The 27,636-nt window shown below is 42.6% G+C and overlaps 1 protein-coding gene across 1 annotated transcript in view; it reads left to right on the top strand.

Annotated features, from left to right (window-relative positions):
- Nucleotides 1-27,636, top strand: part of MTA3 (metastasis associated 1 family member 3) — a 163,671-nt gene that overhangs the window by 34,865 nt on the left and 101,170 nt on the right. Inside the window, exon 3 of the mRNA XM_019549403.1 lies at nucleotides 10,040-10,166. Coding sequence (XP_019404948.1) covers nucleotides 10,040-10,166 — 127 coding nt within the window. The remainder of the gene's footprint in view (nucleotides 1-10,039; nucleotides 10,167-27,636) is intronic.

Genomic DNA, 27,636 nt, shown 5'->3' with positions numbered 1-27,636 from the left:
CTCTTTGCTGTCTTGTGAGGCTGTGTGATGATATAAATTCCCTTGAACAAAGGCAGGAGCATTATATGTACTTTTTTGTGGGAAAGCAGAATGACTGTGGAGCCCAGAGCCTAGCATAGTTCCTGGCAGCCATTCCAATATTCCCATGCCTCCATACAGGTGCAGAAATCGGTTTCCTTGCTTAAAATACACACCCCAAGTTTGGGAAAAAAGTGTGGTGGTATGCAAGTAACTATGGTATATTTACATGTATTTCCCTTTCCTGATTTTGGCACTAAGTAAACTTAACAAAAGAAATCAATGTAATAAATTGTATAGCACTCTTGAAGCAAATGTAAATTTGATAACCTAGTTGCTTATCTGAAAAGAAACCCGTGCACAGTAGCATCTTTCTTTTTTATTTTTGTGTTAAACTTGTTTTTACTCAATATTCATGTCAGTTTTATCTGTGGGTTCTAAATCATGCTGTATGTAGGAAGCATATAGGTCTAAGACAATATAGAATAAAGAGGTGTACAGGGAGAGAAAGGAGAAGATTCAGAAACATGTCTTTAATGCAAGGTGTATACCTTTCGCCTAGTATAAACAAAGTTACACTGACATAATTAAAGGTGTGATTTAAAAAAAAATAAATTTAGTTAAACCTGTGCACTTTTGTATATAGGTGGTCATCTGTTGCTTTTGTAAACTACCAGGAACAAATGAAACCAGTAGGAGTCAGATTTAAATAATACATGTGTCCTTACAGGAATTTAGTCTAATTTTACTGTAAATTTAAATTTGTTTTTTCTTAAACCATTTAAAATTAAGTGGGTATAATTCCTCTATGGGGAAAAGCCATCACTGGTTCTGTTATAATGTTAAAGGCAGTTTTGAGTCACTGTATTAGTTAAGCATAAACAAAGCGAGAGAACCGCTCAAAATATGAAACGACATAAGAAAAACAGATAATTACTGTATGGTAATTTTCAGTTTATTAAATGAAGGGCATCATATTCTGACAATAAGAGTCTTACAGTATGACACAAGAGGAAGTAATGGAAGAATCAGTGACATGTTAGAATGTAGTCTGTTTTCAGTTTAGCTTTTCAGTGCATATGTGTGAAGAATGAAGGTTAAAATTTCCTCTTAATTGCTATCAGCTATTTTGATGCAAAGAACGGTTAAGAATCTGTTTCCTCTAGAGACAGGGTTAAGGGCTAGATCCTAACTGACCTCTAAAATGCTTGCACTTGGACATTGTGCTTCTTAAAATGTAAGCACCTTGTCCCAGAAGTCTGATGCTAACAAAAGGTTAGTCTCCTAGGTATCCTGTATGGTGAATGGGGTGAGCCACATCACTCAGTCACTATAAGAGAGGGGCCTTCAGGTAGCCACCAGGAAATGCCAGATGGTGTTGAGTCTGAACTCCACTCAGTGATTAGAGCAGGGATGGGCAAAATGCGGGCTGCCAGGCCATTCTAGCCGTCCTACAGGGCCCCTAAAAAATGTAGAAATTTAATATTTATCTGCCCCTGGCTGCCTGTCATGCGGCTCTTGATAGCTTGAAAAAATTTAGTAAGCAGCCCTCTGCCTGAAATAATTGCCTACCTCTGGATTAGAGGCATGTGGTCTGTTTTTGTCCAACTTCTGTAATGTTGGCGCAGCTTGCTTAGAAGGGATGTGCCTGCATTCCTGAACAGTAATTTAGGTGGTACTAGCCGTCACCTTTTGCTGGTGGGCACTTTCCATTCCACTTCTTTCATCATGAAAGTTTCCACTTTAACAGAAATTTACCCCCCCCACACACAAACAATGAAGTGTATTTCTGTAGATACAGGAAGTTGACATATCACTATGTGGTTTTAAAGACCAAAGATCATGATGTTCTGCATAAAACTTAAGAATTTAGTTACTGTTACATTCAAACAACATTTTCTTCAGCTGAACCATTAAGAAGATTAGGCCCTTTTTTTCCCCCAGCCTTTTATGCTGGCGCCTGTGTGTACTATCCAGCCTTAGCCTCTTTCATTATATTACCCCTTGAGGTTATCACATCTTGAAGTTTTACATCATTTACACAATAGTGTAAATATTTAGCACATGCTAAGGAATGTTGGAGACAATGCCAAAGCTAGTGTGCATCAAATAATATAGGAGAAAGGTGAAGCTCATTTTGGTTTTTCTCCTGCTTTCCCTAGTGTCCCACCCCGAGGTTGGAGAGCTATGCCATTCAGACCTATGTATTTCTTTAGGGCATTGCATGCTACACTTATGGACAATGCTTAGATGCATGAGTAATATGGAGGGCAGGAAACTAAAGGGCAACTTTTATGTGCACCAGATTGCTCTGACTGAATCATGGGCAGATATAGGCTTTTAAAAAGGAGGATGCAGATGGTACAGTGCAGGGGTGTTCAACCTCTGGCCCATAGGCTAAATCCCGCCTATGGAGCCATAGGTATCTCGTTCTCTGGATTGGATAATGTGGTGGCAGGGGAGTAGTGGCACTAAATATGGCCATTCTCCCCTGCTGCCAAATTCTCAAACTCCAAGCACCATGAAGCAGGGGTGGGCCAGGTCACACCCCCTGCTCCCACCCCCGCATTGGGATGAGTCTGGGCCATGCCCTTCCCCCCAGGGCTGGGTGGCCTGTGAAGGCCAGATTGAGGCTGGCTGAAGCCCCCTTCCCCCTCCTCTGGGGTCTGGGAAAAGCCACTCTCCCCTGCAGGGCTGGGTTGGAGCTGGGTCTTGCCTCCTCCCCTCCCCCTCTCAGTGCTGAGCCATGCCCCCCCCACCCTCCCGTGGGGCCAGGTTGGTGCTGGGCCACTCCCCTTTCCACACATGCCCTCATTTCCTACCTGCGGGCCAAATTAAAGTTACGATTGACCCCTGTCCTCCCTCCATGTGGCTGGATGGCACCCTGCCATGACTGACCCATGCCAGATTGGGACCATCGGCTGGATCTGGCCGGCAGAAGGCCTGGGAACTGGCCTGCCAGCCAAAAGATTGCACATCAGTGGTGTAGTGCATCATAACATGCAACACAACACCCATTTTTATGCAGGTAAAAAGACACTAGAAGCTTTACTAATATGCTAGGTGCCTAGGGCTATATTATTTATAGCATTGTAGAAAATTAGGGTTGGAAGGGACCTCAGGAAGTCATCTAGTTCAACCCCCTGCTCAAAGCTCAAAGCAGGACCATCTCCAAGGACACACTGCTGACTTATATCCAGCTTATTATCCACTGTAATCTTCAGGCCCTTTTCTGCAGAGCTGCTGCTTTCTTGGAGCAGCGCATGGGATTCTTCTGTCTTAAGTGCAGGACTTTGAACCTGTCCTTGTTGAACCTCTTGAGATTTCTCTTGGCCCAATCCTCCATTTTGTTTAGGTCACTCTGAATCTTAGCCCTACCTTCCAGTGCAGTGTTTCCTAACCAATGTGCCGTGGTACACTGATGTGTTGTCAGGTATGTCAAGGCGTGCCATGGCATTTTGGGCTGGAGCCATGCCCCTTGCCTGCTGCTGCTGCAGACACAGACAGGTGGGAGCATAGCTCCAGCTCAAAATGTGGTCCGGTTAGCCATGCCACCCCTTGCCCTGCCCTGATCTGTGTCTGGTGTGCCACGGTGCTTTTTTATTTAGGTAAGTGTGCTGTGGGGCAAAAAAGGTTGGGAAACGTTGCTCCAGTATATCTATTGTGGCAGGGCACTGTGTGTGCCTTCCACTTTAAGGCCCTGGAGCTGGCAGCCACCAGGTGCCTAATGAGGGCACACATTTTAGATTCAGGGCTGCTCATGTAAACAGCGCAGTTTGGCTGCTAGAGGCCAGGCAACAACACCGCTTGGCCAGACGGCTGCTGAGTTTTATCCAGAGGTAAGGGAGGAGCCATAGGGGATGGTAAGGAGGCTCCTGGTCCTGGGTACGACCTAAAACTGCACCCTGCTGGGAGTGGGTGGCCTGATGGGGCTCCCAGTGGTGCGAGAGCCACCAGGAAATGCCAGGCCAGTTACCACCCCGGTGAAAGGCGAGTCGGGGCGCCTAAACCCCTAGCCCTAAGAACCGGATGGGGTCCTACAGTAGGATTCTGGGGCCCATTGTGTGGGACTGGTACTTATGAGAACATCATGATGTCATCTGCGAGGCTTGGGTTGCGGTGTAGGGGAGGAATGGAGCCGCACATACTGCCCCCTGGCAGCGGGGCAGAAAATGGGCAGCTTCCCACTTAATTAACACCTCAGTTAATTAAGATCAAGGCGTGGAGGGAGAGAAGGCAGGCAGTTAGCCCAAGAACAGGTGGGCGGGCCATAGTTGGATCAGCCCCAAGCAGGCCCCATGTTACCTCTACTATTCCTCCTGTTTTGTGTCATCCATAAACTTGCTCAGGGGGCAATCCATCCCATTTTGGAGATTGTTAATGAAGATATTGAACAAAACTGGCCCCAGGACTGACTGATCAGTTTAAAAACAAAGTAAAAACACCAACAATTTTATTGGAATATATATTAATTTGCTATACCATATATCATGCATTAAAAACAGAGCAAACGGAAAATAATGACAACGTTATTTCTTTTGTCTTGTCTTTAGAATTAAATCTGCATCTTTCAGATTCATAAAACAAAATCTATCCTCCTTCAACATGTTGACAGCTTACCTGAAAGTTATTGTCATGGCTGAGTTAATATTTCCACACGTGAGTTAATGGTTTTGGCTAGTTAAAAACAGTATGCAGGGCTGTGAAATGGGAGCTACATTATCAGGGGCAGCAGAATTGCAAAAGAAAAAGGTAGCTTGATCATTGTAAGGTCAGGACCATTAAAAAGGATAGAAGGAGAAGGATTCAGGTCAATTAGGGAGTGAATCCAGGCGAATTTAGACAGACTGGGGAAATGGGTGGAACAGAACAGGATGCAATTTAACAAAGATAAGTGCCATGTGTTGCACCTAGGGAGGAAGAATCATCAACACACCTATAGCCTGGGAGGTACCACTCTAAGTAGCACAACTGCGAAACGGAGTCTCGGAGTTATAGTTGACTCCAAAATGAACATGAATTGCCAATGTGATGAAGTAATAAGTAAATCTAACTGCACTCTTTCTTGTACAAGTAGGTGCATCGCAAACAGGTCTAGGGAGGTGATACTTCTCTTATACGCGGCATCAGTCAGGCTGCAGCTGGAGTACTGCATCCAGTTTTGGGGGCCGTACTTCAAGAGGGATGTAGATAACCTGGAATGGGTTCAGAGGAGGGCCACCTGTCTGGTTAAAGGCCGACAGGAAAAATCCTACGAGGACCAGTTTGACGGGCCTGAATCTCTTCAGCCTCTGCAAGAGAAGGCTGAGAGGTGATCTTGTGGCCCTCTACAAACTCACTGGGGGGGACAGCAGGAAATAAGGGGATGGGTGCATTGGAGTAGCTAGAAACAATGGCCACAAACTGAAGGAGAGCAAATTTAGATTGGCTATCAGGAAAAAATTCTTTACAGTGAGGGTCGCCAAAATATGGAATATGCTCCCAAAGGAGGTGGTGCTGTCCTCTTCCTTGGAGGTATTTAAGAGGAGATTGGACAAACACCTGGCTAGGATCATTTGACCCCAGCACTCTTTCTTGCCCAGGGCAGGGGGTTGGACTTGATGATCTAAAAGGTCCCTCCCAACCCTAAAAATCTATGATAGCTATGAAATTATAATGAGCCACAATGTCAGATGACTCTCTCAGTGCTGCCTGAATAGAAATGCTTCTGCCACTTCCTGGTACCTGGTTTTAAACTTTGTGTGGAGCTGGAATCAAAGGATGGTGTGACTGCACCACGTCACCCTGTAGATATGCCGCTGTCTTTAATTATTTAAGGCCCTGCTCTAGTTAACTGAAGTTCACCTGTTTTGAAGTGAGGCATCAGTTAATTTTTCCCTCCTATTCCATGCTGCCTGAGGAAGGGACTGACTATTCAGAGGCAATAGTAACATTTTCCAATGCTGTGCCTCTCTAAGAAACTTGCAGACATCACTGTTCAAAGGGTTGAGGTGAAGCACTCACCAGTGGTGATGTGGAGAATGGAGAGAAAAGATTCTTGGTGCTTGAATTTTATTTTTTCTTTTTAGGTCAGTTTTGCTTATCTTCTTATAGCTAAAACAAAAAAGTAAACACCAACATTCCAGTTTTAATTTTCAGAGAATTTTAAACTGTACAAAGATAGTGTATATTCTGTGCAGGAACAAAGTTGAGCTGTGGGGGCTTAGTGTTCTTTGACTTCATCCAAACCTGCCAAATCTTCTGTAAGTAGATCATATGCAGGCATACAAATACCAAAATATTAAGACTTTTTAATATCTCTTTTGTTTTATAGGCCTGGAAAATGCACTCATCTTCACCTAAGAAACATTTCTTTTTGAGTAAGATATTGCTTTGTGCTGAGCCAAGAGGATTTTTTTCTGTTAACTTTTGTGAAATAAAAATACATGTTTGTCAGTAAATTCAAATTCTTACCACGGCTGTGTTTATAGTTAGTTTTTTAAAAGTGGATACAGCACAGCTTTGTACCTTATTTAAGATACTTAGTCAATGAGTCCACAGTGTATCACCATTTGAATAATTTGGTATTAAAATAAAATTGGTATTTAGTATGTGCTTTTTTAAATACATGCAATAAATACATATTTTAATATTATTAATATTATTATCTTAAAAAAGACAAAGACATATCTATGGTGAAAAAAGACAAATTTGAGTTTGTCTATGATGGCAGAGCAACAGTTCAGTTATACATAGTGATGATACGGTGCAAAGAAAATAAAAACAAAAAAACACTATACCCTTTGTTGAAAGATACTTCAGCAAATGTAGGAGGCTAGATTCAGCAATGGGTAAAAGGCACTTCAGTCTAACAGATGGGTTCATTAAGTAAGTGAAACAGCAAATTAACAAAAATCTTGATGCCTTCTTATTTTTGAAAGGTCAAATGATCCAGGAAAAATAGTTGTCAGATATGCTTGAGAAGCCAGTTAATGAATTAGGAAAATAGCTTTATGTGCACCTGGAGCAAACGATAGGGCAAGATTTCAAAATTAAAAGCAAATATCCCAGCAAGAATTAGAAAAGCAGCTGTCAGAGATTGGGGGTGGGGGAGGAGAGACCCATAGCCACAAGTAGAAACTCTGAAGAAAGTTAGTTTCTTTCAGGCACTGGGTAACTTTTAAATACCCAGTGTGTGTATGACATTTCTGTAGCTGTGTACTTATGAGTTAATTTATCTTTTAGGGCACAAAAGTCAGATCCAGTGGAAGCTGTGGTAGTGATGATAAAAGATACGGGCTTCTAAGTTGAGTGGGATATATTTATTTCAAAGAAAAGCATTCTGTCTAGGATTTTCTCATCTAAAGATTCAGTTACTCTGAGAAGCAATTGAGGCTCTTGAAGGCTTTTGTTTTAGTGAAAACTATGATTGAAGGGGCAAGCCTTCTGAGAAAGTCTTGTATAACTTGTATTACAAAATGTAAAGGTTAACTTCAAAGTTAAATTGAAAACTAAACTACTCAAACACTCGACCTTTATTCCATTGTCACGTGTTTTTCATGGACAAACATCAAACAAAAACTTCACTAATGTACACGCATCTGTCGATATATATTACTCTAGTTGAGGTTTTGTATTTGAGTGGTTTAGAAGAATTGGGTATATGTATATTGCAGTTATAAGTTGGAACTGTTAGTTATATTTCTTTTGCTGCAAAGTAAGAATGAATGAATGGGCAGTTGCACAGAATAGGCCACGTACTATAAATCCCTGCCCTTGTTTACCCCAGGTAATTTGTTTGTGCACTCCATAAAGCATTTAAACATACCTTGCAGATTGTAGAGGAAGTAAAAGTGTGCCGTGAGCAGCTTGGAGTTATAGAAACAAGACAAATGGATAAAAGACTTAAACCTGTTTTGGTATTTGAACTTCATTGTATATTTTGCTGTTGAGATTTTGTGCAGTAACTGAAACAAAGGGCATCTGTACATGTGCTCCAGAGTGGGGGAGGGGGGTGCTTTAATTAGAGTGCCTCAGAGAGCTGGTGTAATTAAAGTGCCCGCAGCGTCATGTGTATTCAGTGTCCTGCAGTTCAAAATGGTGGCGGGGCGCTTGAACTAAAGCTTTTTCGATGAGTTTTAGTTCAAGCATCCCTGCCACCATTGTGAAGCCTGGGGACACTGAATAGACATGATGTGGAGTCTGCTAGAGCATTTTAATTAGCATGCTCCAGCAGACTCAATCTAGTCTCAGCTGATGCACTAATTAGCACACATTGGAGCAGATGTTCAGCACGTGTATAGGGTGCTCAAATACAGCAAGTGCGATTCGCCTAACCTGTATCTGTTAGACCCATTATGTATTTGAAAGCTTAACTTTTAACATTTATTTCCAATTATGATTTGTCATTTTTAATTACTAACTTTATTATAAAGAAATTTTATAATAAAATTTTTCATCTAAAAGCTACTTGAGGTTCTCTAAAGTGCTATAGGAAACCAGAGAAGCTAGTGCATCAATGAGACCTGGACCACAAGTGGAACAAAGTTAGCGATGTCTATTATTTGTTAACATATTTAATAGCAATTTTAAATTATTATTTGACTAGTGCAATGGTTCCTGTATGACATATATGACCATTTGGTTCATTTAATGTTTCATGTTTGTATTGAAATAGTTTGTGTATGCTTTCTAACCTAGTTTGTTTTCCAGTGGGGTGGAGGATCTCTCTACAAATGTAAACTTCCAAATTAACTTACTTTCTGGTACACCGTCTGCACAGCATGATTCTTGGTGGACTAAATGAAGGAAATAATTATTGTGGTAATACCATAACAGCAGCCCGGCCATTATCAAATGGTAAATTAGCTGTGATGCTTAAGCTAGACCCCTTGGAAGGGTTATGTTCTGAGCAGTATGGCACTGTGCTGAAGCTTCAGCTATCAGAATGGAGATATATGCAGATAAAACATCTGTAGAAGAAATTGTTTTTTAAAGTCTGCGTATTTTTCATCACATGTAAGTAGGAGTTGGTGACTTCTCTCTCTTCCCACATCAGAAGGAAGGTCTGTGTGCACATCTACTTGAGAAGAGACTGCTTCTATGGTTATGCTGATGTAATTGTGTTGTTTGAGCTCACCAGTGAAGATGCAAAATATGCCAACAGAAAGAGTATTTTCTGCTGGCATAGCAATTCCACCTCTCTGAATGACATTGTGAAGGTGATAAAAAACACCCTTTTGTTGACACCAGAAGTTTTTCTGGTAGCTACGCTGTCAAGCAGTGTGAACCTTTTTTCATATGCCTAGCTAATATAGTTGTGCTGGCAAAATGGTGTAGGGTAGACCTGGTTCTCTCTGTCTCAGGGTGAGAGACTAGTGAGAAACTTCAACAAGCAAATTATTTCTCTCCCTCCCATACATTTCCAGGGGGCATGTTGAGTATAATGAAGGGTGTCTTGAGTTTAAAAGATTGAAAACCACCTGGAGGCGAGACGGGCCTGGGAATAGGCCCATAGAATAAGAGTCCTGAATTTGGAGACAATCATGATTCTGCCATGAGAACATATGTCAGAATGTATGTCAGATACATGGGTAAAAATACAGTCTCTTGTCTGTTGTTTCAGTAGAATAACTAACTTCAATAGGGATACCATGTCCTAGTGTAGTGTAGGAAACAGCTCAAAATTAGAAGACACCTTCAGCATGGCTTCAACCACTTATTTTTGTGTACAGAATAGGAACAGTAGGTAGGGCATACTTAGTATTTGCTGGAATGCCAGGAAAGTGCTGTAATCCATAACCCTGAAAAACTACCAGGTGAGGAAGGAAAAATGTAACTTTGAAAAGGAATTAAATACAGAATTTAAAAGACTTTTTATTCATAATTATTAGAATATGCAAAATGGTGATTTGTTTTGCAACAGTTGAAAAAAAAAAAGTATGTACAGGTAGGTTTCCAAAAGGGTTTCAAAAATAAATTAGCACCTACAGCTGCCTTAAGTAGCAGAGTTAATTCGAACCCACCCTCTGCTTTTCTGCAGAAGAAGTTGAAGAAGAGTCTGAAACTGCAAATGAACCTGATTTGACTGATAAACAGAAACATCAGTTGAAACACCGAGAGCTCTTTCTTTCTCGCCAGTATGAGTCCCTTCCTGCAACACACATCAGGTAAGAAACTTTCTTCATAAGCTACAGATTGTGAGAGTACCCGGTTAGTCCCACTAAAAGCTACTTACATGCTCCCTCAGTGGACTGCAAAAGGGAGCAATTATTGCCACTCTCAGCTGGTCTGTATTCCCACCCATTAATTCCATCATTCTCAGATTCTTTATGTCTTTTCTTTTGAAGGAAAAAGAGTCTAACCAGGGGTCTTGAAGGAATGAAGCTGCTACCTGCTGATCAAAGCAGCAGTTGCTGCTAGAGTGCAGGGGCACTGCAATTTATATTCCTCTTCTGGGAAGTAGTTTTAATTTTTTTTTTTTGGCACTGGCAGGGGCTGCCTGTTCTACTCCAACAACAGGTAGTTCGGGGAAAAAAATCGAAGCCTTGATGGTCCTGATTGCCTATAAGACAAATGCAGACATTTTAAAAATAAAATGACTTTGGGCTGTTTGTTTAAATGTAAAAGAAGCAATGGCTGGATCTTCATCCATCATATTCTCAGAGGTTGTTTTAAAATCTAAGCTACTTTTAAAACTTGTATCTTAGGGGTTTAAATTTGACTCATTAATGTGCTTCTACCTATCCCTCCACATATCTTTAAATTCCCCTGCTGAGACAAGCTGGGTAAAATGGAGAAGACAGTTGTAGTTGATTTCCCCCTGGTAAACAATAGAAGCATAGCTGTCCTTTCCAAGGGGATCATAAAAGATGAGAGTAGAATTGCCTTTTACTCCTGCTTTTGATTTTGCTTTAGTATTTGAATATTTTTTACGCAGTGCCATTAGCCATATTACATACGTTGCCATACCTTCCATCACTCTCCCCTTCAATGCTAAGAATCTAAAGTTATATGCAGTTTCAGATGATTTAATGTGCACTGCATTTGTTTTATATAGGCTCTCAAATTTCTTGTTAGTTTTTTAATGATGTAACTTATTCTTTGCTTTTGTGATACCTATTTCCCTTCCATGGCTTCAGCTTACTTTTTTTCTTAACTGTGCTGTATAGTGGCACAATGAAGAGGGAGAACGATATCCTCCCTTCCCCCAGTGTGTCTTTAGGAATCACCTGAGGCCTAGGATTGCAAACTCAGGAAATGCATTATACAAGAAAATCACAGTCACTTTGGCATTGCTATGGAACACAGATAAGGGTGTTTGAGTGTTTCTGCTGTTTTTCTAACGGGTTGGACTTCTTTTTAAGCATAACTTCATCTCTGAATTTCCTTGATTTATAATGCTTGGTTTGTTTGTGAAATAATTATAATATTGATGTATCTTTTTTTGCTCTTAAATTTTCTGAAATGTACCTTTTATCTAAATCCTGCTTGAACCATTTTTGAGACGTACATTATGCCTAATTTTTTTTCTTCTTGAAATGCAAATGATTTTTGGGAACAGATTTGGACAATTACAAGCTTTGGGCCCTGATCTCACTGATACCAAGGGTCTGTGTACAATGTTGTTTGCCTTGGAGTAAGTGTAAATTTAAGTTGTAGTCAAGGTAGAGGAGTTAGCAGTAACATAAAACCAGTATAAGCGAAGGGAAAATCAGGCCAATAGATTTTTTAAAATTTTTTTTCTGTATCTGCCTGGTCATAGATTAATTCCTGTCATTCGTTTACTCTCTACTTTTTAGGTTTGAACAAGTGAATATAGTTCAGTTCCCTTAGGTGAGCCAGAATCTAAGGCAGTGATTCTCAGTCAGGGTGCCATGGCACTGTGGGGTGCTTTGAGTTACTTTTAGTGGTGCTGAGTAGTGCCATGTAATGTTAGCACTTCTACTCTGCTTACCGATGAAAAAAACAAGAACAAAAACAGTGCTTTACTTTAGACTCGGTGTACTCCTGGGCTGAGCCCATCACATGCCCAGAAGAGGCGTCGTATTAGTTGGACCCAGCTCACCCAACTTCTGTATGGATTGGGTGCTTTAGTAGGGCTTTTGGGGGGCTTTTATCTAATAAGTTATTAGATAAAAGTTAATCAGCTATTATATAAAAGTGCCAAAAAGCCCCACTGAAGTACCTGATCTATACAGATGCTGTGGAGCTGGGTCAAACTAATGCACTTCTTCTTGTAGTAAAGAGCATTTCCCCCCTCCCCCACCACATTTGTCAGTGCCCTTGGATGTGCGAACATGATTCACAAGATAAACCCAGAGATTTTAAATAAGTATCCATAGTGTAAAAAATATTCTGACCTATCCTTGATATTGTGGCTAAGTACATACAGTCAAAAAGCCCAAGGCTGAATCACTTCAATATTTGCAGGTTTCTCTAAGCTGTGTAGATTGAACCAGTAATGAAGTTGAACTGATGTTCACTTTTGAATCTGGAAAGGTGCACGCCCAGATGCAGCCGTGTGGGGCCCATCCCTGTTTGGCTGCTCAGCACATGCCCCCAACCTCTTGCTGTTTCCCCACAGAGGGGAGTAGTTCCTTCTGCCCAGCTAGTGCTGGGCATCAGCCCATGTGGGAGATCCCAATGTCTCACCGGAGGTTCCCCTGCTTGGGCAGGGTCCCCTGAGCTTTGCCACAGGGGGAATTTCCTCCTAGCCCTCAGCAGTCTCATACTGGCTTAGCCCCCACTCCTCCAGGTGTATGTGTACTGGGGGGCAGTGCTTCCATCCTGGGGCTGAGCTTCTGCCCCGCATCAGCCCAAATGGGGAGATCCTTGCGGCTCAGCAGGGGTTTCTTCCACCCTGGGGAGGGTCTCCCAAAGCCTGCCACTAGTGCAGAGGGGACTTTCCCCTCTCCCATCCCTCACCATGGTTTGCTGCTGACTTGGCCCCACTCCCTCCAGCTTGGGGCTGAGCTGGTGCCTGCATCAGTCCACATGGAGGGATCCCTGCACCTCAGCCCAGGATGCCTTGTGCCTCCCTCCCTCTTCCTGCTCTCCCGCAGTGTGGGCAGGCTAACGTTGGCCCAAGCTGTCTGCTTCGTCTGAGCAGGGCCAGCCCCACCCTCAGCCTGTCACAGAGCTGAGGCAGCAAAGCATCTGTTCTGCAGCCCTCGTCTTGCCTGCACCCTGGTGGGGCAGGGGGTACTGCCCTCCTCCCCAGTCCCAGCTCAGATCCCTGGGTTCCCCTTGGGCTCACACAAGTCACTGACACACAGGTGGGGAGGGGGGGAAGCAGTCTCTCCAGCCTGGGGCAGCCGAGATCCTGTGCCTCAGCAGGATTTGCCTGGCCCTAGCCAGGGTCCCCTGATCCCTGCTGCCTGTGCAGTGGAAGAATTTCCACCTCCCACCGCTTAGCATGGTCTGGTGCTGGTTTGGCTGTGGGTAGGAGGAACTTGCTGTTACTTCCTCTGGGCTCACTGTGCACCTGCAGCAGCAGGGCTAACCTGGCGCTGGACTGTGCTGAAGGTTAGGAGGGAGGAGGAAATTCCTTCTCTGCAGGCAGGGATCAGGGGACCCTGCCTGGGGTGGAGAACCCCTGCTGAGGTGCCGGGATCCCCACCATGTGTGCTGATGCTGGATGCCAGCTCGGCCCTGGGCTGGAGGAACTATTTCCACTGCACCTGTACGGGTAGGGCTAAATCAGCACCAGACTGTGCTGGGGGTAGGAAGGGGGAATGTCCACTTTGCTGGGGAAACCCCATTGAGGCATAGGATCTGGCTCCCCCCCCCCCCCGGTGTGTCAGTGAGTTGCATGAGCCCAGGGGAAAACCCTTGCACACCAGGGATCTGGGGCGGGGTCAGGGCTCATCTTGGTGGGCACTGTTGCCCTGCCTTCCTTCCCTCTTCCAGCCCAACCAGGGTGCAGGCAGGAATGGGGCTGGGGCTGGGGCTGGGGCTGGCCCTGCTTGGCTGCAGCAGACAGTTTGGGCCAAGGCTAGCGTACCCACCCTGCAGGTGAGGGGGAGAAGGGAGGAGGTTTTGGGGAGGTACAAAGTATCCTGGGATGCTGGGGGATTGTGAATCTGGAGGGGATCTTGGACAGAAGGTCGATAGACTGGTTTAATCTAAATCAGTTAAGTCTGATACTAGATTCATCCAGGTTGATCTTAAACTGGTTTTGTCCATTTTGAAACTGGTTTATGTGCACTGAACTTCTGTTGTGTTATAGATTTAAATCAGTTTCTGATCACTTAAACCAGTTTATGTGTAATGTCTGTCCTTAGTGAGAGAGTTCTGTGCTGCAAAAGACTGGCTCTTTAATTTTTTCAGTAGTCCAAAAAATGAGTGAAAACTAAGAGCTGGTATTTTCCAAGGAGTGCCTTGAGTTGACAACCACTGGTTTACGGATCCTGAAGAGCTTTATTTATGGAAAGACTAGCCATTTAGGTAGTTCTGTTAAACAAGATGTATCTTGGACTAACTCAGCCCTTTCATTCTTTCCATGGTCCTAAACTCTAGTTTGAGTCTGGTAATGTTGTGAACCTCAGGGCATTGGAAGAGGTGCAATTATTTCTAGCTGCCTGTTGTTTTAGACTAGTTAACCATGTCCAACTATTTATTTATTAAGCACTCAGCATACTTTTAATACAGTGTAGGAAAATGTTTAGGCATCTGTCCCTTTTTCCAACTGGATATTTTTCAGTAGCCAACTATAATTGTGTGAATGAATATGTCCTGTTTTCCCTGTGTGGAATGGATTGGCTTAGATTCACTTCAAACTGAAAAGAAAATTTGCTCTGTAAATTGAACTGGGACATATGCAATGTTCTGTTATGTTCCGGTAAGTGCTGATGCTGTAAATACCGTAATGAAATTTAGAAAGGTGGGAAGTAACTTAATTGTGTTTTGTTTTGTTGTTTTATAGGTAACTTGATCCCAAGGTTTGTATAAGCTTCTTTAATAATTGTAGTCTATTCATTCACGGTATTGAAATTAGGTTTTTCTGCTGTAGTTTCTATTCAAGCTCATATTTGAAGAAGGTAGTGAATACATGTGGTAACTTCTGCTGAATGTCATGGGTGTATTGTTAACTGAATAAACACTGTGGATTTTTCCAGTGTGCTCTTCTGTTTGTTCCTTTATGTAACACTACTCCTTTTCATTGCTTTTTTTTGTAATGTGATGCTCCTATGCTTACTGATAACAGAGTGCTAACTCTGCTACAGTAATGGTTGAGAAGCCTGTATTATTTAAAGTACGGGTGTCAAACTCACTTTGTGCCCTGGGCATGATCCGTCCACATCATAGGGCTTCTTGTAGGGTGCATCCAGCCTGGGCATATGGTATTGACAGCAGTTCTGGCATGGAGCATGCAACTTAGTTATGGGTCCTGTTGCATGCCCGGTGAAGCTGTAGATGCTGCTGTTGCTCCTGCATGCCTCATGACTGGATGGAAGCTCTGGCACAGGGCATGTGGTGGTGGTGGCAGCATGGGATGGCAGCAGGGCTGGTGGCCAAGGAGGTGGGCTGCAACAGTTGCTACTGGTGATCTGGCTAGAGGGTGACCAGGAATGTCTTGCTTGCCCTTCGGCCACTAACTACTATGTCCACTAGGGTAGAAGGGCCCCAGATTTTGTAGCAGGCCACTCCTCTGGGTCGTGCTCTCCCCAACTTCTGGTGGCTTGCTGGCAGCTTGGCAGGCTGGATAGAGTGGCTTCCTGGGCCACATTTGATCCACGGGCTATACATTTGACACCCTTGATTTAAAGATTGACTCTTTACAGTGTGCAAAAATCTGCCTACTTGTAGTGAATGAAAAGAAAGGCACAAGCAGGGGGCAAGCTGCTTGACTTCTCTACACCATCTGCCCTCCAATGCCTGCTCCCTGCAGCAGTTGGGAGGATGAATTAAAGATGAATCTCCAATAATTAGATTTAATACACAGAAAGTTATAACAATGTTTACATCTTCCATGCATAGAATATGATTATTGAAGGGATTGTCTTAAATTTAGGGTCATCTTAGATTTGGGTAAATATGATATATTCACTAATGACTTAAGTAGTACCAATTGGGATGGAAAGTGGAAGATCAGCTTGAAATGTCAAGATGTCATACATTGTGGGAAAATGGTGGGAGTGAGGGCGGAAAAAGAGAGAGATTCCAGTCTTCTTTCAGCAGCTTTCAGCATGTGTAACCACCGTGGAATAAAACTACCAGGCTCTTGGGACAGTAGCCCATGTCTGTGATTTTTCTCACTGGTCCTGTCAGTGATTAGATAGTCAGAACATTTCTGAGCACAGTTGTTACCCTTAACCTTCTGTAGCAGGGAAAGAGCAGATAAGCAAAGGGAAGCATGTTGCCCAGTGAAGTGAGCCAACTTTAACCTGGTTTCTCTTCCTTGACTCTCAGCTACACATCACTCTCAGCACCTCAGCTTCCTTGTCTGTTAAAACATTATAAGTTTGTTTACCTTCTTTGTAAAATACTTTGAGATCTACTCATAATACATTATATTTAATACCACATAGGTTTGCAATTGAGACAGTACTATGGTTAGGTTATAAAATTACATGCATACATGTACATGTGTGGGTGTGCATCTGTATGTATGCGTGTATAGATACAGTGTTTATGTTTACTGTGCTTTCCTGTCTTGCAAAGTAAAATCTAGTTAATACATCACTCCAAGAGGATTGTAATTATGACTGATTATCTGTGAGTGACTAATTAAGTGTAGGTAACCATTTTCAACTTCTTGCGAGGTGTCTTTATATTCATAGATCAAGACACAGTAAAGAATGATTTCTTTCTTTTATAGTGAAGGAAAAGTTGTATTAAAAAAATGTTGGGTGCAAATTGCACACAATCTGGATTCATCAAATGAAAACCGTATGATTATGTAGAGAAAGGCTTAATGTACAGTTTTGTACTACAAAAATTCAGTGCTTGCTGTGAAAGAACTATAAGATTGTGATGGATAACAATAATCAGTCAGAAATTTTTGCATTGCCAAAACAAAGGATAATTCTGCAAATTGGAATGTGTTGTCTTGAGCCAAAAAAAGCTGAAGAGTATCCAGTGCTTTGCTAGTATCAGCTGGCTGGTCAAGTATTGTGGAGAGCAGAGGTCAGTACCTTTTATGCCAACTAATTATCAGGAGCAAATTCCACTGTGATATGTATGTATATCTGTTTGCAAATGACTAATGCAGTTTAACACATGAATTAGCCAAAGTGTGTTGCACAAAAATTATTAGGACTGGCAAGGATTTAGTGCATTGACTAGTAAGATGAGCTGTCCCAGAGACTTAATTAACCAAATTTTAGTGTATGTATAATAATGTATACTTATCACAATTGTGTTTCAAGTGCAAACCTACATGAGAGCTACTACTGTCTTCTGTACTTTAGTAATGGTCTGATTGCTGAATACTAGGAAATGAAGAGTTAAGGTAGGCCCAGATATCACTTTAACCCTCCCCAGAACTCCCACATCATATACATTCACTTTCTAGTGCACAATATTCAAGAAATAGTACACGTTACAACTAACACAAATCTGACGTCTAGTTTTGACTAAGGCAAAATGTGTTTCCGCATGCTGTGCTGAATCAGTAATACCTGCACCTGTGTTCTGCGTTCTAACACTTAACTTGCTCCCCAGAACAGCCCCACACGTGTTACATTTTACTCTTTCTCCCCTTTAAGAACCCATTCACTAATACATCCTCAGGACCATGTGACATTTTATTCATTGCTGAAACAGAGTACATTTGTTGAGGAAGGAGTCTCCTCACTCCTTACAATCCCCATGGTAAGATGATGCATGGGGTATCGCTTTCTGTTAGAGTTTTCAGAGCTTCATACTGAAAGTGGACATACTTGATTCCATGAGGCTCATGTGCACCTCTCTCCCTTTATTCACAGAAGTGGGTAGCGCAGGCATTCATGGGGGAATGTCCTTCTGGTCTCCAGTTAGAATTGCAGCTCTGCCACACTTCTAAAAATAATTTTCAGGATTTATTTTTTTTTGGTGGGGCGGGGGGAGAGATTGTTAGTGTTTTATAGCTTCTGTGATGGAAAGTTTCAAATGGATGAATATATGTAGAAAATTTATCAAGTTAGTTATCTTCTGTAACTAATGTGTAGGAGAACGTGCCACTCTTTTATAGTTGTTTTTCTTTTAATGGTCACAGGAATTGAGAGGGAATCTGGGAAATCTGTACAAGTTAAAGTTTCCCTAGCGGATTGTATTAATCTCTCAGACTATTTATAATTGCTCTTTGAGTCGAAGTATTTTACAAGGTTGTAAAGAGATATTTTTAGGGAACTTTTGTTATTGTTGTCAACTTATACAACACTGTGCACGATACCTTTTCATTTAGCTTTTGTTTGTTCTGTTCTGCATAATAAGTGTCTGGTTTAGTTATAGTGCTTTGCTGTAATGTTGATCCGGCTTGCATACTTTCTGTCTGTAGCTAGCAAAGCTAAAATAAAGTTTGCCTCTTCTGAGTTGTCTTGTACAACAATTAAAAAAATAATTTTATGAACCATAATGTAGCAAGAGTTGTGTGGAGCCGAATAGTCTGCATGTGGTTTGGGAACATAGAAATGTGTTTGATTTTTTTTTTTTTTTTTAAGAGCATTCATGGGACCAAAATTTTAAACAAACAGTTTGCCAGCCTGAATTTAATTAAGTATCTTTATTGCAAAATATTCGTTAATTGGTTGATCCATGTAGTTGTCTGTATTTTGTGTGGAATTTTGATGGAATAGCAGTAAAGATTATTACTGCTTTTTCTTAATCACAGCTATGAGAAATAACTACCAAGACAGTGTTGAAAAGAGATCTGACAAGTTCGAGATACCAGTTGAAGGGTTTGAATGGAAGTTTTTAAAACTTACCCCATTTAGGACTGAAAACAAGCTGTTTTTTCTTGGTTTGTCCTAAATATTAGATTTTCATAAATTATAAAACCATGAAATTATTATGATGTTTTTCTTATGCATAATACAGGCCACAGAAGTGACGGTAGTGACTCTTGGATAAATCCCAGCAATTTATGGTTGACTGAGAACCTATCTTTTAGTAAGCCATCCAATCTAAATTGAAAGTCTCCAAAATATGGGAAATTTACCATATCCCTTTGTAATCCATTCCACTGGTTATTTATACTAATTCAGTCTCTGGGGATTACAAAGAATTATGGGATTTAAGTCAGCAAGAATCTTTCTTCTGTATAATGGGGATCACTGCAAGGGAACTGTTGGATGTTCTTGTCCCACCTCATACTAGCAAAAACCCATTGCTTCTAGAAAATTGCTTGAATGCTGGACTGAGGCTGTGGAGTCACTATAGCTTTCAAGTATTATTCAGTTCCTATATAATTTTTTTCTGGTTGTTTGCTGTAACTGATATATAACCATTCATTCATCTTAAAACGGTCGTTCTCAATCAGGGTGATGTGAGATTCTTTAAAGGGTAATGCAGGGTGCCATATAGTATTAGCAACACATGAATCACTAGATCAGCCCATAGATTTGAAATACGAATCTATAGTGTTAGAAGACATTTGGACCTCTTCTGGGCTTTCTGAGTTCTTTGCAACACAAGAATTGCTATATACTTTTTCTGTAATATAAAAGCAAGTGAAAGAGTTGGCATTTTTTGAGGGGTGCCTTGAGTCTAAAAAGACCGTTGCCTTTAAAGATATTGTGAAGCTTTAGTGCTGGTGAAATGCATTAGTTTAACCTTGAATTAATTCCTCCATTAACCTACCGTAGAGCAGTAGACTTCCTGCATGTATAAGCCTCAACCTTGTTGTTGAGGTATCAAGAATTGGGGGGGGAAGGGTCTTCTCTTAGTAAGAGGGAGTATTTAGTCTCCAGTCTTTGTTCTCTGAAGAGTTTTATAGATGTACATATTCTACCTACGTACACATACTTTGCTGTCACTGTATATCTCTAAAATTTAACTTGGTGTGATGAGAAACATCCTCTACTCCATTGACATATGAACACTAGGATATATTAGATCTTAACTTTTATTACAAACTGCATGGCAAAACCAGTTTACAAGTATTTTTAAATACCAAGTTCTCTCAGTATACTCCTGTGTTGTACACAAGTAAAATAATGATTATGTTCTTTTGTTTTGTTGTAATTTTCATCCTCCAGTGTTGCCTTGCCTTCTGTCTCCACTGTGTTCAGTATTGCACATTGTGGTTCCCCACATGCCTCAGGAATTGCACTTGTAAACACAATGTGCCTTGCTTTCTAAGACTTAGTGTCTTCTGGCTTTTGGGAAGACTAAAATAACTGGTTAGTGCCACTCTGTAGGTGCATCAGACAGTGTCTCGTATCTATAACTTAGCATATACAAACATGTGGAGGCTATAAATTACACACAACTATGTGATAAACTTTAGAAATATCAGAAATTATGCTCTCATGAAGTCTGACTTTTTTTTTTCTTGCTCAGTAATTCATTGCCTTAGGATTAATTCTTTTATCTGCATGTCACAGAGCGGGCCCTAGGAGCAGCCGTGATCTCCCAAGCGCCCCCTACTGTGCCAAGTTAACTGTTTAGCACCCTTAGTCTCGCCTGCCATGTCTTGGTGTTATATATCTTTTAAGGGAGGCTGCCTTACTGTTCCCTATGACACGGTGCTCTGTTCGTCCTGGCGCCTATCCTATGAGGGGTAACCCGGTGCGCCCCAGCCTTATGGGCTACGCGTGCCTCCAGCCTCCCCTTTAGCATGCCCCAAGCCTCACAGATGTGCTGGATGTTGACTGGTCAGTTTGCTCTCTGCGCCCTCACTGGCGCTCTTGGGCTTGCCATGCAACTGGTGCCTCCCGTAGGCGCTCTGGCCTTGTCACTCAACCGGCATCCTGGCTAACGGCCCTGGGCTTGTTACGCAACCAGCACCCTTACTGGCGCTCCCGAGCTTGTCACGCAACTGGCGCCCTCTTACCGGTTCCCTTGTATTCGCTAGCCCACTCAGGCTGGCTCACTGTGCTTGCTCCTTTAAGTTTCTCGCTAAGCTCGCCTCTCTGGGCTTCTCAATAGGTTTGCCCTGGCTGGGGCTTCTCAATAGGTTGGCCCTGGCTGGGGCTTCTTCCAGATAGGTTGTTCCCCACTACAGTCTGTCTCACTAGGTTTGCCCCGACTGGGACTTCTCCCAGATAAGTAGTTCCCCACTAGGGTCTGTCTCACCATGGTCACTGAGGGTCCCCCCCCCCCCCGTAGGGTTTGTCTCCATGCTCCCCGCATTTTCGCCCTGACTGGTCTTCTTCGCGGTCACCGTGTGCTTCCCCACGAGGTGCTACCCTGCTGGGGTTTTGTCACCTGCCTCCCGCAGTAAGTTCCCCTCACTGGGGTCTCGTGCCCCCTCTGGGGCCTGTTCTGCGCTTCTTGCGCTACTCGCCCTCTCTGGGGCCTGTTCCGCGTTCCTTGTGCTAAATGCCCACACTGGGGCCTCGCCCCACGCTTCTTGCGCTCTCTCGCTCACACTGGGGCCTCGTAAAATACCTCCCCACAGGGCCGGGATCACCAGGAACCCCCACACTATTGGGTAGCTCTCCTGAAATTATCCTGATAGCCACCCCCACTGGGGTTGGGGTCAGGACACCCCCACACACAGCGCTCTCTACCACGCTAATTATCCCGATAGCCACCCGCACTGGGGTTGGGGTCGGGACACCCCAAAACACAGCACTCTCTACTGCGCTGGGAGCACCCCTGCCTTACTGGGAAGCCCCTAATGAGGCCTGCTCCTTCCCCTACAGCCTCACCCGGCCCTCTGGTGTAATGATAACAAACTAGCAACATAAAGCCCTGAGCCAACCGGCTACAACCCAAAAGAAGCTGCCTGGCTATAACCTAAACTGTGCGCCACCTAGGCACTCCCTCACCTCTCTGCCAGAGGTCTCTTCACCCCCTCTCATCATTATATGAACGCTGGAGCGCTCTGGCTGCTCTGCTTAACTCTGGTCCACTCGGCTCTGCTCAACGGCAGCAGAGCTCCTGCTCCTTGGGCTGCCAAAGGGGAACTAAGTCTGGTTTTGGCCTGTCTGGTTATGAAGGCCAAGCCCTGCCCCCTCCTGGTCAGCTGACCCAATCTGTTGCCCTGGCAACCACCAGCTGTGCTGCCCTGTTGACAGACAGCTAAGCTCCTATTACTCGCGCTAGTAGCAGGCACCCTCATGTTCTGCTACACTGGAACCCCATAATTTCTTCTAACAATCATTTTACAAGGTCCTGTTGTTCCTAAATGGAAGAGGAAGTGGAATTCCCTCCCACTAAGAAGAAAAATTTTGACCTGATGTTCAATCTGGGCAGCTATAGCTGGCATTTTGCTTTCCTCGTGTTATCTTGTGCTTCCCAGCTTTGGCACTTGCATCAAGGTGTGAAAAGGTCCAGCATCTAAAGTTTAAAACTATGACTTTTTTTTAGACAGAAAAGTATTTTAACTCATCTGAGCTATAGCAGTCTGTCTTGACTTGTTTACAAAGGTCAACTTCAGTTTTTGTGTGGGGTGTATTCCAGTGGTCAATTATTTCAGCTGGAAAGCTGCTTAATGAGTTTTGGTGAGCTGTCAAGGGCTTCAGGGGTAGCTCCCTCCTTGACAGGTGCTTCCCCTCTTGGTTGCCATCTTGGAACCAGATGTCCTGCCCCTAACACCTGACCTTGGCCACTAGAAGTCCTTCCCTTTGCCCCAGAACTACTTCTTTTGGGGAAGGAGGTTGCCATCTTCATACCAAAAAAGAAACAGATCGTATACTAAAAAAAATCAAACATCTACTATAACTTATTTTAATTTTATTTTAAAAAATATTTTTTCCTAATTTATGTGTGTTTGTGTAGTTTATCTAGAGGTGATTGCATAATAGCTCAAAATACACTGTTATTCTTGTATATTGTGTGTGTGGAGGGTAAGGGAGTGTATGCAGGGGTTGTGTGGTTGGGGAGTGGGCTTGAGGGTGTGGTGAGGTGTGGGGGGGGGCGCAGAGTGTGGGGTGAGGGTATAGGCTGCATTTTGCCCTCCCTGGTGTATTCTCTCTTGGCTGGGTCTGTAACTTTAGAGCAAATGGGTAATGGCAGAGCCAAGAATCTCATCTTTGGTAAATACAAGAAATATCTGAAAAAAAGTTTTAAAAATGTTCTAAGTTATTGCATTTTTCCTTTTAAAACATATGCATAAGGTTTGGTGTAGACCAGTGGTCTCCAACCTTTTTATGGTGAAGATCACTTTTTATGATCACTCTCTCTGCCTCTCCTCCGTGCCTCCACCACCTTCTGGACAAGTCGCCTGGGCTCTGACCCCATTCACTCAGCCTAGCTCAGGCGGCAGGGAGTGTGGCTCAGCCCAGCCACATATGTCCTGCTGCTTCCGATTGTGAAGACTCTGATAGGCTGAGATTGAATGTCAGAGGCTCGACAATCTACCAGTCAATTGAGATAGACTGGTTGCTGAGCACTGGTGGTGGACTGTTTTTTGGGGGGTGTTATTGGCTTTTACTTGGGATCATCTGCATTATTTATTAGTAGTATGATCTTCCACATCTCTTGCTAACATGTCTGGTACCTTATTCCTTATGTTTTATTTATGTAAATATGCATTGTTGTTCCATTATTGAATGGTAGCAATGATTTTGGATTGGGTAGGTGTATCATTGTGGGAGATGTCATGCAGAAGATAAGGCAGGATGTCACTTCAGAGTCTAAGAAAGTTGAAGATTTGAGTGATTTGAGTTCCCCACAGTGGTTCATCTGTGCATATGTTTTTAGGATTCTGAAATCTCTTTTTTGTTGTGTGTGAGGTATGTAACCTGTATCCAAGTGACAGTTAAGTTTCATTGCCTTAGGGGAATCCAATTTTTATTGAGCCTTAAGGGAAGTGAACTCTGAAAATATTTAAGTTTACTTGTTCATGTGTAGAATACATCTACATCACAGCAGAAAACTCATGTGGAAGGGAGTGGTATGCTGTAAGTAAATGTTACCTTTTCCACTTTTATGATTTGACACTGTGTGTTAGGTTTCTTACTAATTTCTTGCTGTAATTTTTGTTTGTGTACCTGCTGTCCTGTGAGATCCTAGTTAAAATAAGATTTGCATCTCATTGGCTGTCTTACTCGCACATTTTAAAAAAGAAGTAGCTTGCAAGAATAATAGGCTAGGAGGTTAACTGGACAAGACATAGTTGTAAAAGTAAAGGACTTTACTGAAACAGTAAAGGCTTTAAAAGGCCAAAGTTGTTACTGTTTTAATTAAATCAAGCACTTTTTTTATTTTTAAGAAGTTAGTGGTCTTGATTTTTTTTGGCTTCTGTGAAAAATTTGAAAATGCCCATATAGATTATTTAAAAAAAAATAAACCCACATTAAGTCATGTTGGCAAAATGCAGGGCCATTGTTCTCCTTTAATTTTCCATAGCATATATAAATTTGGGTACACTTTTGAGGTTAATTTTTATGTCTTCATAGCAAAAGTATGTCTGTATCTTGTCACCATAAAATAGAAGAATAGTGACCGGAAATTTACTTTTATTGATTGGGAAGCTCTCCTTTTTTCATTTAAGAATAAGATTTGCATACATTTTCTGGAAGCAAAATTAAGTCCCTTAATTTCTCTGGGTTGATTAAAGTTTAGAAGTCAGGCAAGGCTAACAAATTGGATTTGAAATTAAGGTTTCTTAAGCTCCGTATGGCTAATAATTTGTTATTTACCTTAAGCAGACCTCTCAGTTGAAATTCATCAAATCAGTGGTACTGTGTAGTCTTAGGTTACAACTAGACGAAGGCAAAGGGGAGTTTCTCATCTGATTAGTGTTTCATTAACATGGGCTAAAGCAACAGGAATTTTAGACTGTTCTTTTGTTATGTATTGGTAGGTAATTCCATTCAAATCCTATTCCCGATCAAAAAAGAAAAGCTGCTGGATCACTGTGTTTTCATTTCAAGTAGAATGAGGAATTTGTATAATTCGAAAGTATATTTGCAGTACAGTTTCATTACAGTTTCAGTATGTAATTTAACTTGCCATAGGTATACACATAGTTCTCTTCTTACAGTTATATAGGAAAAAAAGAATAGAAAATTAGATGGAAGAACTATGCATACAGCTGCTGTTTTTTAATGCAGTAATAAGCAAGATTTTCATTTAGTTCAGGTAGTGGATATTCTTTTTTAAAGATTCTTTTCCACAAATTGTTAAACATATTAGAAATCTGTACAAAATTGTACAAAACAAGTCTTAAGCAACTGTTGTTCAGCTGGGGTAATACAAAGGATACATTTTATATTTAATGATTGGTAAAAGCAGTGTCTCCTGTATTGTGTTCACTTATCAATTGACTCAATCTCTTTATAGTGATAGGTAGCTACATTTATCCAAAGATCTGAAAACACTAATGAATTAAACTTGGAAAGGAAGCAGAGCACTATTTTTACATATGGAAAAACTACAGAAAGCCTTGTCCACAGTCTTATAATTAATTAGTGGGACATCTGAAAACAGAATCTTTCCCTTCTGACATTAATTTCTGTCACCTAACTTTAAAACACATCACCTTCCCATCTGCACTATTTTAAATATCAATTGTGTAGTGAGTGGCTAGATTAGCTATGAGATTATGGATGTGCATACATTTTGGAGCTGTTTCTAAAGAGGAATGTGTCAAAAGAAGAAGCTCGAGAGAGCCCAAAGGAGGGCCATGCACATGATTAGAGGCTAGGTCATACTAGGAGAGGCTGAAAGACTTGCAGCTGTTCAACCTGGAGAAGGGAAGACTCAGAGGGGACTTGGTGGCAGCCTGTAAGTATATTAAGGCCTGGGGGAGCATTTGTTCACCAAGGCCCCTCCAGGGGAAGACAAGAAATAATGGGTACAAGCTGATTGTCTAGCCTGAAGTGATCCTCATAAGGAAAAACTTCTTTACAAGTTGGGTGCTGAGGGTTTGGAACAGGCAGCACACAGAGGTGGTACAGTCACCCACCCTAGCAACCTTCAGAAAGCATCTTGATGCCTGTCTTGCTGGTGTCATCACATCCCAGCAGTCTTTCCCGCCCAAGCGCAGGGGGGCTGGACCCAATGATCTATAAGTTCCCTTCCAGCCCCTAACAACTATGAAATTATGAAACTATGAAAAGGAAGGCAACTGACATTCTAACAGTCACACCTGGACAAGGTGGGAGTGAAACAAATGTAGCCAAACTTCTCCAACTTTAACCCGGGATGGAGCTGTGTTTAAGCTGTAGCTCTTTTGCTAGGGTTTTCCACACACAGCTATTAGAACTGAAACAACTGCTGCAGAGCCTGGAGCAAAATTCCTCCTCCCATTTTGAAATGGCTCCAAATGTATGTATGCATATACCCTGAGGTTTTAAGTCCACAGAGGAAAAGATGGAGACAAAAACTGAAAGCATTTCTCTCTACACGTTGAAGGTTTCAAATATGTACAAGAAGAGGCTAAAAGACCTGGAACTGTACTGAAAAAAGAAAGTTGAAGAGGATGCATATGTAAACATAAGAGAAGAGTAAACACTGCAGTGGGAAAGAAGGGGAGGGAAGAAAGGAAGAGAGAGAGGAGTTCTTTAAGAGTGGAGACTGTTTCTCTAGGCTAAGTACAGACAGTCAAAAAGCCTGAGGCTGAATCGATTCAATCTTCACAGGTTAGTCTAAGATGCTTAGATTGAACTGATAAGCAGGTGAACAGACATTCACTTTTGATTCAGGAAATCCAGCCACATGTCTGCAGTGGACCAGGCCAGAAGCTGGAGGTGGGAGTGCACTAGAGCATACCCCCCTGCTTGGCTGGACCAGACAGCTTGGGCCAAGGCTAGCCCTGGGGGAGGTGCAAAGAATCCTAGGATTCTGACAGACTGTGAATTAACTTGAATCTGGAGGTGATCTGGGACAGAAGTTCAATAAACCAATTTAATCTAACTCAGCTAAGTCTGATACGATATCCATCCAGGTTTATCTTAAACCAGTTTTGGCCATTTTGAAAGTAGTTTATGTGCACTGAACTTCTGTTGTGTTACAGGTTTGAACCAGTTCCTGATCACTTATACTGGTTTATTTGTAACTTCTGTCCTTATGCTTGATATCCTAGTGATTTTCCTCAGCTCCTGTTCCACTTTGATTTTATGTTATTAGGGTTGCCATATTTCCAGTACCAGAAAAGAGGACACCTCTGGGCAGAAAGGGAGGGGAAGGGGGTAAGGGAGAGTGATGTGCCTGTGCCCTACCTCTGCCCCTCACTCCCAAGGCCCTGAAACCCAGTGCTGCCGATGCCCTGCAGTCCCAACCTGCAGCCCCCTGCTCTCCCAGCTCTGCTGGTGCCCTTCGCTCATAGGCAGTAGAAGTGGGGACCTAACAGGGCTTAGTCCCCCCAAATGTGGGGCACCAGCAAGGCTGCAGGGCAGCCCGGCTGAGGGCTTCCTGTGGCTGCAAAAGGGGTGGGGAAGGAGTGGAGCTGGGGCTAGCAGACTGGCAGGTGCTGCACAGCTGGGGCAGGGTGGGGCATGGGTCTGCATTGGGCTCCTGCTGCTACACGCACCCTGAGAGGGCATGGGTGGGGGTGCCCAGATCTGTGTGGGAGAGGGCAGGCTGCCACTGCCAGCTCGGGCT

This window comes from Crocodylus porosus, unplaced genomic scaffold (assembly GCF_001723895.1).
Source record: "Crocodylus porosus isolate Cpor-Errol unplaced genomic scaffold, CroPor_comp1, whole genome shotgun sequence".
Classification (NCBI taxonomy): domain Eukaryota; kingdom Metazoa; phylum Chordata; order Crocodylia; family Crocodylidae; genus Crocodylus; species Crocodylus porosus.
Note: the sequence above shows the minus strand (reverse complement) of the source record. Positions and strands in the feature narration are given on the sequence as shown.